This window comes from Erythrolamprus reginae, chromosome 3 (genome assembly GCF_031021105.1).
Source record: "Erythrolamprus reginae isolate rEryReg1 chromosome 3, rEryReg1.hap1, whole genome shotgun sequence".
Taxonomy (NCBI): domain Eukaryota; kingdom Metazoa; phylum Chordata; class Lepidosauria; order Squamata; family Dipsadidae; genus Erythrolamprus; species Erythrolamprus reginae.
In genome coordinates this window covers 97,813,520-97,825,978 of record NC_091952.1, presented here as the reverse complement: position 1 = coordinate 97,825,978, position 12,459 = coordinate 97,813,520, and the positions used below count along the sequence as shown (strand labels likewise).

The following is a 12,459-nucleotide window of genomic DNA, read 5'->3' as shown; positions in this document are numbered from 1 at the left end:
AACAAAACCCAATAGATCCCTAAAATAATAATATTACTTAAAAATATAAAAAGTCATTATTCTATAAATTAACTCTTAGGTACAAGCAAATCCAATATACAATATTTTTCCAGTCCAGATGTCAACAATTCTAGAAAGAAGTATCCATACTAAGCCAGCTAAGTCCAGTAAGAACAAATTATTCTAATTGATCTCTGGGATTAGCATCTTTATTTCCTTCTTAATTTTTAAAACTTTATTTTATTTTATTTTATCTACTAGGAAATTCTTACATTGTTCTCCACACTTAAGTGATATAAGTTTTGATTCATATTTATTTATTTATTTATTTATTTATTTATTTATTTATTTATTTATTTATTTATTTATTTGACTTTCTGTAATAGTTTCTTCTGGGAACCGACAGTTCATAAGAACATACAATATAACTGCCATTGTTGATTCTAGATCCTGATATAATTCCTCAAAAATATTTCTGAACACCATTATAAATTACTTATCTTCCAATAATAAAAATATTTTTCTTTTTCATGAAAATGCATCTATTCTTTAAAATTAATTTCAAGATCTTCATATTCAAAATCCCATATTTCAACATTTTCTAAGCCTTTAATTCATTTAAAACTTTCTATAGCCAAAGCCTTGTCTTGTTTTTGCTGTTCATTTTAAATTCTTAAAGCAAAAACAAGACAAGGCTTTGGCTATAGAAAGTTTTAAATGAATTAAAGGCTTAGAAAATGTTGAAATATGGGATTTTGAATATGAAGATCTTGAAATTAGTTTTAAAGAATAGATGCATTTTCAATATGTATCTTATATTAAAGATTAAAGACACTTATCCAGTGTTGTTATTTTGAAGGTGTCTAACTGATTAATAGCAATTAATACACAATTTCCTAAGGTGGTTAGAAAAGAAAGTGTGAACTTCTTAGGGTCCTTTAAAGACTCCAACTGTGGTAAATTTCCCTCATCTCCTAGTTCTGTCACACTCTGAAGACCACTGCTTTGTGGCCTTCTCATAAGGAGCAACCATATGGAGCACAGTATGCTCCAAATCTCACATACCGTACTCTCTTTCTCTAGAGAAGTTCAAAGGAGCCAATCTGCTCATCAGCTACTTTCTTGGCCATAACCATCAACTCATCTTTTGCAGAGCCACTTTCAGTCCACCATGTTTCTGAACAAGTCCATTTGCTTGTTTTTTATTTTTCTCCATATACATCCCCCATCCTCAATTAGCCTTATCTGTTGACAACAAATAAATAGGCAAAACATTCAAGAGATCCCTTTGGGGTATTATTTTAATACATTACAATCCTTACCCATCCAAATAAATAAATAAATCCCCTGTTTAGTGCATCATGGTAATTGAATTCAAAAACTGTCAGTAGCATTTTTTAACCGTTTGAGATTTTCATTTATCTTGCCTATGTCTTCTCTTTCTCTTTGAATTAAGATCAATTCCTGGATATTTTGTTTGTCTTGATCCACATACGTTTTAAAGGGGGCAGTACAATTCCTAGCGTTCTCATTTGCTTTTGTTTTGACAAGGTCTGTGACATTCAGCAAAGTAAAATTTATGTGCTGTTTATCTGAGAAACTGCTACAGAAGTTGGGCCAACCTGGCACTTAACTAAACCGTGGGGTAGAAGATTTGAGTCATTGAACTGACATTGGATTTATGCCAGATCTTTCAAAGTTTAAAAAGTACCGTTCTAACTTTGTTAAAATGTATTATCTGGGCAAAAAAATAACACACAAATATGCATCTGGAATGTATGTAATTGTAATGCCATTTCATTTAAAAAGTAAGAATAAAAACCATTACATTTATTGGCAGGTTAGCTTCCTATTAACTTAACAAAGTTTGTAAACTTTCCAATGGTTAGTAAAAGTTTGTGTTAGTAAAAGTTTGTATTTCAGTACCTAAAGATGACCTAGTCATTTTCTATGATTTACAAGCTTAGATAAAACTGTTCAGTTTATATCATTTGTATCAACCTCAGACATCAGTTTTCTCGAAGCAGAATTTGGATCACTTTAAATACTACCCTTATTGAGGCATATTGAGAATGAAAATGAGAAAAAAATATTACTATAACTAAAAAGTAAAAATAGTAAAAAATAATTTATGTTCATAATAACTAACAACTGTAATTTATAATTTAAGTGGGTGGGAACTGTCTAATGGCAATTCGTTCTAGGAGTTTAGTGAATTTTAAGAATTTTTACTGTTTAAGCCAGAAATTATCCATATTGATCAGCTTGTAAAATTTTGACTTTAGATATTGGAATATTGCAGGTGATTGATCTAATTTGCAGTATGAATTCAGAAAATGTCAAACAAATTCTTTCCATACAATATTTTTTAAGTTGCTATTTGTCAAAAGGTTAATGTTGTGAAAAAAATAATTTTATCTGTAGTGTTTGGAAAGATGCGGAAATATAATATAATGTGAAACTTATTCTTCTGGGTATGAGTCCCTTGAGAACAATTTTAATACAGGGATTGTTCTTTGTAATTAGGAAGGTTAATATTTGAAATATTTCTTCAGTGAAATGACTCAGGGCTATGCTATCTGCCAACTTGTTAAAGGTTTTTTCTCTTAAATGCAAACATATATAGACATTCAGGAAGAATATGCTTTGTTGGAAGTTTTTATATGTGCTTGTAAAACCAAGAAATGCCAAATTTATTTAGAACAGATTACATCTAAAGGCAGAGGGCCAGAGCTAGGGATAAACAGGTGAATTACAATTTATCTGTATTGGCTGTAAACAATACATTGTAGGGTACATGTGAATTATGTTTCACAATCTGTATCCTTGTTTTTTCTCTAAGATCATTAGTGAGCAATTTTAGTAATGACATTAGAACCAATATATATGAATCTTTAATCTTGGTACCTGAGTTAGAAAAACATTAATTTTTTATGAAGAGAGATAGCTTATAGAAAATGAAGCCTCATGTAAAATGCCCAGTGTTATTAGTTATTAAAATATTTGGAATTTACACTGGAATGGAAGGCCAAAAAAGGAAAAGGAAAAAAAAGAGAAGAATAGGGATAGGGAAAGTACAGTATCATTATCAAGGTGGTTTAATTCTAGCAAAAACTCAAGCCAGAGATTTAATTACTTGTACTTAATTATTAAATATGCTATTTAATAGAATTAGTATCCAGAGTAAACTATAAATGTCTCTGAAAATAAATTTATTCAGTGTTTAAAATTTAAATAAGTATTCATTCACTGGATGAAATATAAACAACTTGTAACTTTGACTTTGTTATGTGTTATGTTTTTGTGCTGTGTTATGTTCCAGAATACTGGAAAATAAACAATTTACGTAGCATTCTGCACTTTACTGTGAACAATCATTGCCAAAATTTATTCTAATTCAAGATACAATAAATTACTATAATTAATTATAATTGCTGGTTATATGGGCATGGCTAGGTGGGCATCAGTATTGGGTTCCTGGTGGGGGGGGTAGCTTCCGGTAGGAAAAATGGAACTGCGCATGCAACTCCGTGTCCCCGACACTTGCATGCACGTCCGTGTGAGATTCGGCCTCTGTACATGCACAGGAAGCCAAATTTCACACAAGGACATTCACAAGTGTGAGGTTTCGTCGATTTTCGGTGGGTTTTCTGCTTCCATGCATGCCCTTTATCTTTATCTAACTCTGATCTTTTATCTTTAAATGCAATCTGTCAAGATAAATTTAGTAGGTTAAAAAGATTTTAATGTAATAGTGAATAGAAATTATAGATATTTAGATATTTCACAGCTGTAATATGAAAGAAATATTGGGAAGCAGTTCACAAATTCATTTAAACTGGCCTATTGGGCTTTAGACAATTATAAAATTGACAACATATGCCAAGTGTTGTCAATATGGTTGCTAAACTATCTAAAAAATCCCTTAAGTGGTGTCTGCAGGCGCCAAATGAAATTTCTGATTTATACAGACTTTTCAATAAGAAAAAGTTGTGCTATTAGCATGAATATATTGGCATAATATTGATACGTGATGTACTACCAAAATTTAACTAACTGTTTTTCCCCTTTGCTTGATATTTTAGGGTAGAGCTTTGCTGCATTGGGCATGTGATAGAGGACATAAAGAACTTGCTACAGTACTTCTCCAACATACTGCTGATGTTAACAGCCAGGTATGAGCTGAAGCTATAATGAATGTGTTCGCCTTGTATATTTTGGAATAAAATTACACTAGATCATTTTCAGTTGCACTATTTAGGTATTCGCAATATTCTTTTATACTTTTGTGTTAATTATTTCATGCCTTTTAACAGGATTATTTATTACGTTATTTGTTATCAGAATTATATTAGACTTCATACAGAACATTTTTTTAAAATGACATGGTTTGAAAACAGTAGTGACAAGAAAAGGATTATTTAACACTTTTCTTTTCACACTGGTCCACTCAGAATTCTACTTTCCTAGTGGGGAAGACATGAACGGTGGCTGCTTCTTTATTTTGGTGGCAAAAAAAGCAGATTGAAAAATATACTCTTACGTGAGCAGACAAAACAGTAAGAAGTACATATGAAAATAGCACAGCTAATGTAGGCGAGGGTATGGCAGAGCCTGGGGTGGAGTCAAAGGAGGATTCAGCCCTATAGGTAGTCTAAATCCAACCCTCTTGAATTCCATTATCTTGCGTCCAAAATAATGCTGGCCTTTCATTGACTAGATTCCTACACAAGCATGAGCAATAAATTAGTTTAATTGGAATTTAACATTTGGCCCTAATCTTTTGTGCCTGGCAGTATATTGCTGTGTAGATAGAAAACAAAGAGCAAAGCTAAGATGAAAAATAAATGAATAAAAATAATACATAGAAAACAGAATGGAAAGTTTGTTTAAGATGTTCTCCACCTATAATAAGCAGAGTGGCCTAAGGCTGCTGCAGAAGGACTATTCCATAATTCCAGGCAACATGTTTATGCTAATATGGAATGGAAAGAAAATTTCTATAGAGGTATACCTGACATTCATCAGAAGCCTTTGTTAGGAATTGTACTCTTGAACATACTGTATACAGAATGCTGAAAGAATACTGAGCACATAAATGGCAGCATGCCTCATTCAAAAAGAAAAATGTTTGAAATATATTTGTCTTATATTCGGAGTCTGGGCTCTGCCCAACAATAACTCAGTGACTATACACATAATTTTAAAGAGAGAGAATTATAAGTGAAAAAAATAGGGGAAGTTGCCTTTTGTCTCTTAAACAGAAACTCAATAATAATAGGCCAGATGAAACAAGCAAACAAGTCCAATACCTTATTATTTGCTCCAGTAGTCAATTCAGCTCATAAGTGCAAATAAATTATGTAGTCTTCAATAAATATTCTATTTAGGTTTATTAATATGGTTTAGTTATCATCAAGAGATTTGGAAACATTTAAGTGATTGCTGAAAAGCCACTAAGAAGTATTTTTATTTACATGCCTAGGAAAAAGATGAAAAGTAAAACTTCAAGTGCTCTGATTTATTTGGGGGACAATGTAAATTATATCTATTTCCATGTAATGTTGCATAAATAAAATATATTCTTGAGGTTTTAAGTTTTAATTCTGCATTCAATTTTGGTCGCCATGATGCAAAAAGAATGTTGAGATTCTAGAAAAAGTGCAGAGAAGAGCGACAAAGATGATTAGTGGACAAGAGGCTAAAACATAAATAATGGTTGCAAAAATTGGGCATGGCTAGTTTAATGAAAAGAAGGACCAAGGAGACATGATAGCAGTGTTCCAATATCTCAGGGGTTGCCACAAAGAAGAGGTAGTCAAACTATTTTCCAAAACACGTCGAGGTAGAACAAGAAGCGATGGGTGGAAACTAAACAAGAGCAAAGTAATTTAGAACTAAGGAGAAATTTCCTAAGTTAGAACAATTAATCAGTGGAACAGCTTGCATCCAGAAGTTGTGAATGCTCGAACACTGGAAGTTTTTAAGAAGATGTTGGATAACCATTTATCTGAAGTAGTGTAGAGTTTCCTCCTAAGCAGGGGGTTGGACTAGAAGACATCCAAGTTCCCTCCCAACCTGGTTGTTGTTGTTGTTGTTGTTAATAATAATAATAATAATAATAATAATAATAATAATAATAATATGTGTAGTTACAGAAAATTAAATCTATTGATATCACAAAAGTGTAGAATACAGTTAAAATTTTTATTTATTGATAAAGGTGGTATCAACTATTATTGACCATATTGATTGATTTTCTTCAGGAAAGGTGTGTCTTCATCTTGATTCTTCAGGTCTTCCAATGACATACCTATTGCTACCATAATTATGTCCATCCATTCTTTTCTTTCATTCCACCTTTCACAGCATTTAGACCTCTCCTGAGAGCTAGGTCTTTGCTTAATGTGTCTGAAATACAAAAATTGGTTATTTTACCTTGAGCAAGAGTTTGTTTGTTTGTTAGCATTGGAAAGGACCTTGTAGGTCATCTAGTCCAACCCCCGCTCGAGCAGAGACCCCATATTATCCCAGACAAATGGCAGCCTAATCTCCCCTCGAAAGTCTCAAGTGTTGGGGCATTTACAACGTCCGCAGGCAAGGTGTTCCACTGGTTGATCGCTCTCACTGTCAGAAAGTTCCTTCCTATTTCCAAGTTGAATCTCTCCTTGGTCAGCTTCCATCCATTGTTCCTTGTCTGACCTGCTGATGCTTTGGAAAACAGCTGGACCCCCCTCCTCTCTGTGGCAGCTCCTCAAGTATTGGAAGACTGCTATCATGTCACACCTGGTCCTTCTCTTTGCTAGAGTTCTGGGATAATTTATTCAATGATACATTTGTTTGTTTTGTTCATTATCTGTTGGTGGTCTCAGGAGTCTTCCCCAACACTAAAATTCAAAAACTTCATTATTCTATTCTGCTTCTTCAAAGTTCAATTTTCATTTCTATAGAGTGTTACAGAGGAAATCATTACTGCAAGATTCTGATTTTATATAAATGCAACCAAGCATCTGCTGGTTGGGGGTTCGGGGGGGTGCTAGCGAGCCCCCCATGTCGGCGGCGACGTTTTAAAACACCCGCGCGCCTTCCCAACTGAGCCCTCAAGCCAAGTGCAGAAGTTCGCCTTTGGCGCTTGGCTTGAGGGCTCAGTTGGGAAGGCGCGCGGGTGTTTTAAAACGTCGCCGCCGACATGGGGGGCTCGCTAGCACCCCCCCAAACCCGGGTTGAGGGTTCGGGGGGGTGCTAGCGAGCCCCCCATGTCGGCGGCGACGTTTTAAAACACCCGCGCGGCTTTCCAATGAGTCCCGAAGACAAACGCGGAAGTTTGACGTTTGTCTTCGGGACTCATTGGAAAGCCGCGAGGCTGTTTTAAAACGTCGCCGCCGGCATGGGCGGCTTCCTAGCAGCCCCCCAAACCCGGGTTGGGGGTCCGGGGGGTGCTGGCAAGCCCCCCATGCCGGCGGCGACGTTTTAAAACAGCCGCGCCGCCCCCAATCTTCGGCTCCTCGCTAGCGCTGCGGAAGTAAAAACACCATCTGCACATGCGCAGATGGTGTTTTTACTTCCGCAGCGCTACTTCGCGAAAACCCGCTCGTTGCGGGGGGTCCTGGAACGGAACCCTCGCAATGATCGGGGGATCACTGTAATGGGCAAATTTAAAAGATAAAGGGATTAATCCACAATCTGAGAATGACAGAGCAGTCTCCCCTTCAAACCCCCCCCCCCCAAGAAATTTGTAGTATCATCTATTAATTGCTGCTGAAGCTACATGAGGGCAATCTTAAAGCTGCAAATATTTTCCAAATTCAGGTTTGGAATGCTTATCTCATTTATGATGCAGTTTTAACCTATTGTGCCAAGCTGAGAAACTAGTTGTAACCTTAAGATTCTCTTCCCTCTTAGTCAGAAGCATTTGAAATTGCCACATAGTATTGAATCATAGTGACAGTATGACTAGTCTTCCTTCTTTCAAATAATAGGGAGAAGTCCATCTTTTTGAGTGTTAATTATTACCTTTGACAATACATTTTAAAAGAGGTGGTGATTGCTTAGAAAATGGAGGATGCACAAAGGATTGTTTTGGGGAGGGAAGCCTTGCTTTGTGTTAAAAAAAGATAATTTGTCTAATCTAATTACCTAAATCCCTAGCCATGGGCCATTTCCTGATGGGTGGTTGTGTGCAAGAATTATGCTGAGAACTACGATTTAAACTTCTTTAAAACAAATGACTGTCCCAAATTGGAAAAAAAAATATTTATTTGGAGTAACACTTTGAAAACAATGTGTAGATATAAGCATACAGTCTCGGTTTCTCAGACAAATATCCTATGGGATGTAAGAGTTAGGGATTATTTTATAAATTCTTACTAATATAAAGGTAAATGAAGGAGAAAAAGTGAAGTCTGAAGAGAACTTTATGTTCAGCAAATATTCAGTTCAAAGCTCTGAGTTACTGTTTCCTTTGGGTTCCAAATTTCCTTTGGGTTCCAAATTCAGTTGCAAGATGTGTTCACTGGATGGGAAAAAAGGCTCCACAAGATTGGTGTCTGAAATTGTTACTGTAACCCTAGAAATTAATTGATAAACTAGAATGTAAACTAATACCCTCTGGATCTTCACCTGTTGTTCCCTAAATTATAGCGGCACAACTCATCAAAAGCAAGATAAAGAATTTAAGACCTTGTGACTGCATCAATGCAGTTATTTTTCCAGAACTTCAGAAGTGCTTTTCATTCATTTATTTATAGATTTTACTTCCCAATCTTGTCAATAATGATTCTTGACTTCTTAGATGGTCTCCCATCCAAGGAGAGTCAATCAAAATTGACTCTCCTTAGCTTTCCAGATCAACCAAAGTTGACTTGGTGCTGCCACTTAGTAAAATACAGTATATATCTGAATATATGTGGTGGGAAGATGGATTGGTCCTCAACCTTTCTAATGCTGCAACCCCTTAATACAGTTCCTCATGCTGTGGTGACCCCCAACCATAAGTCTAGTGCCAATTCTCCCAACAGCTTTAAGATGATTGGCAGGAAGGTCAGAGGGACACCGCCACTGTAAACACCTGATTGGTTGGATTGTAAAAATATGTTCAAAGGCGCCAGAATAGAAGCTTTAGTTCCTAACACCAAATTTGTCTTTTCCTAGGGTCTTAGGCGACCCCTGTGAAATGGTCATTCGACCCCCAAAGGGGGTCCCGACCCCCAGGTTGAGAACCACTGGATTAGAAGAAGGTCATGTTTTAATATTGGATTAAGTAATATCAATAACCTATGCTATATAACTGCCACTAGTCTGATGCCTGAAAATGCAAATGATCTTCAAGTTCTAGTAATGAAAGAAAAGTAACTTTAAACTTTACAGTAAAGGAAAGGAACTTTAAATTTTACAGTTTTGCAGACCAAATTAATGACAAGAGGAACAATAGTCCTTTTAGAATTGAAATGGAAGATACAGACATGGTAGCTAACTTTCACTTTTGAGAACTGATATATCACCAATAAAGGAATCTGTAATCAAGAAATACATCACAGGCTAATGTTTGCTAAGATAATAATAAAAGCCTTGGAAGAGATACTCAGATATTATGGTGTGTCTATGCCTAATGGTAAAGGTATCCCTGCCGGTTGTATCTGACTGGAGGGGGCGCTTTCTCATGTCCATTTCTTAGCCAGAATTGTCTGAAGATATTTCCATGTCCTTGTAGCCAACATGACTATTAACGATATGTTTGCGGAGTAATGGGAACTCACCCCATCACACACTGATACCCAGCTGTGAGCTGTCAGCTTTCCAGCAGAGCCATCATGCCCTCTTGTGTTTATGCCTAAAGGCAGAGGTCTTCAAACTTGGCAACTTTAAGACTTGTGGACTTTAACTCCCAGAATTCTCCAGCCAGCTATGCTGGCTGGAGAATTCTGGGAGTTGAAGTCCTCAAGTCTTAAAGTTGCCAAGTTTGGGGACCCTTGCCTAAAGGGGTCAAAATTGTTCGTATTGCAAAGGAAATTTTAATTTTTTTCTTTCTTTTTAGCTTTCTGCACTTTCTTTTTTTCTTCTTCTTTATTTTATTTTGCATTATTCTGTGTTAGCTCTTTTGTTCTCCTTTAAATTTTCAATAACATTATTTTTTTTAAAGGAATATGGTCCTATGTACGAAACATAAGTTAGGTCATATTCCACTCCTCCAACCTGAAAAGTTTGGGAGCATCTCTGCGTTATTCCAGAAGATTATGATATAGTTTTCTCTTTAAATATCCTCAATGTGATTTTCTCATATTCTAGGCTTATTGAAAGAAGTTAATCACCGAGCTACCCCAGTAATAGTACTGACAAGAAAGGTCAGAAGCTAAGTGGTTTGGATGCCATTTTTATTTCACAGGAGCTTTGGACATGTATATTGCTATTGCCAAGGTGTATGGCAAACTACCAGTGCTTCTTTTAGGAGAGGAAAAATACATTTTTCAAACATTTGTCTGAAGATAAATGGCTTTTGGACAAGTGTTTTATGCTGAGGTGAACAAGATGTCCAAGCAACAGATTATCGTTTCTAGACATATTGATGATTTTGTTGCTAAATCCATAGCTGGAAACATGGCACTGAAGCTTCATGCTTGGCCATTCAACACTGAAAGAAGTGATCCCATATTGAAAAAAAGTTCCCTTTGAAGAAAAAAGTTTATTCAGTTTTATGACAAATAACTATCATAATATTGAATGACTTTGAACAAATGGTCATAAATTGAGGACTATCTGTATAGTCAATCCCGATTTAGATACCCAATCTAGAACAGATGCAGTTATAGCATTTTTGTTCTATCTATTTTCTCACAATAGCATTGAACCTGTTGCTTTAAGGCAGTGCTTCTCAATTTTCTGTTATGCCTCCCCCAGGAAGAAGTAAACATTTTTTGTGCCCCCAACTCTCTGCCGACGCACATCTCACTGACCTGCCAGTCCCAAATTGCGCCCCACTGCGCGACGTACATCCTGTCTGACACTTGTACCGGTACCTCCGTGGTGTTCCTCTGCGTTGTGTCCAGGGCAACCCGTTCTAAAAGAAAATGTCTCACGAGTTTGAGAAGTTTGATTGAATTCGTGATACGTTTTCTTTTAAAATGGGCTGCCCTGAACACAACGTTGAGGAACACAATGGAGGTACCGATACAAGTGTCATGTAGGACACACATTCTATTCTATGCAGCAAAAAAAAAAAAAGCACGTTCCCCAGGATCATGCATTCCCCCCCGGTATCTCTCCACCCCCCTGCTCCGGGAAGGTGCCCCACTATTTGGGAAGCACTGCTTTAAGGTAAGATAACTTGGCTTCTGTACATGTATGTAATATATAGAGGTCACAAGAAAAACACCAGTTTCCTTGTAACTAGTCTGAATGGTTATCTGCCCATAGACATTATTATTATGTCAGTACAACACAGCAAACGAGATCACTATGCTGGATTTCGTATTTCATCACCAGTCGGGCGCTTCCCAAGCACCTAGGACTGCGTGATGTAGCGGCGAATTATGTTTGCCGATCCCAGTAAAGCGGCCTTTTGCAATTGACAGATGGAGATTTTGTCAATTCCAATGGTTTTCAAATGTCCGCTGAGATCCTTTGGCACTGCGCCCAGGGTATTACATATATTACATGTATGTAATATATAGAGGTCACAAGAAAAACATCAGTTTCCTTGTAACTAGTCTGAATGGTTATTTGCCCATTGATATTATTATTATTATTATTATTATTATTATTATTATTATTATTATTATTATTATTATTTATTAGATTTGTATGCTGCGCCTCTCCGGAGACTCAGAGCAGCTCACAACACAAAACACGGTACAAATTCAACAATAAAAAGCAATTTAAAACCCTTAGTATAAAAACAATCATACATCTTAGACAAACCTTGCGTAAAACGGAAATGGCCCTGGGGAATCAATTTCCCTATGCCTGACGGCAGAGGTGGGTTTTAAGGAGGTTGCGAAAGGCAAGGAGGGTGGGGGGCAATCCTAATCTCTGGGGGAGTTGATTCCAGAGGGTCGGGGCCGCCACAGAGAAGGCTCTTCCCTTGGGTCCCGCCAGACAACGTTTTGTTGACGGGACCTGGAGGAAGCTAACTCTGTGGGACCTAACTGGTTGCTGGGATTCGTGTGGCAGAAGGCAGTCTCGGAGATATTCTGGTCCGATGTCATGAAGGGCTTTATAGGTCATAACCAGCACTTTGAATTGTGACTGGAAACTGATCGGCAACCAATGCAGACTGCGGAGTGTTGGTGTAACATGGGCATACATAGGGAAGCCAATGATAGCTCTCGCAGCTGCATTCTGCACGATTTTCTGAACACTCTTCAAAGGTAGCCCCATGTAGAGAGCATTACAGTAGTCGAACCTCGAGGTGATGAGGGCATGAGTGACTGTGAGCATGACTCTCAAATCCACATTAGCAGTATC

At 36.8% G+C, this 12,459-nt stretch overlaps 1 protein-coding gene across 1 annotated transcript in view; it reads left to right on the top strand.

Annotated features, from left to right (window-relative positions):
* The window catches only part of ACBD6 (acyl-CoA binding domain containing 6), a 118,072-nt gene that overhangs the window by 50,274 nt on the left and 55,339 nt on the right, over positions 1 to 12,459 (top strand). The window contains exon 6 of the mRNA XM_070746276.1: positions 4,086 to 4,175. Within this exon, the coding sequence (XP_070602377.1) occupies positions 4,086 to 4,175 (90 nt within the window). The remainder of the gene's footprint in view (positions 1 to 4,085; positions 4,176 to 12,459) is intronic.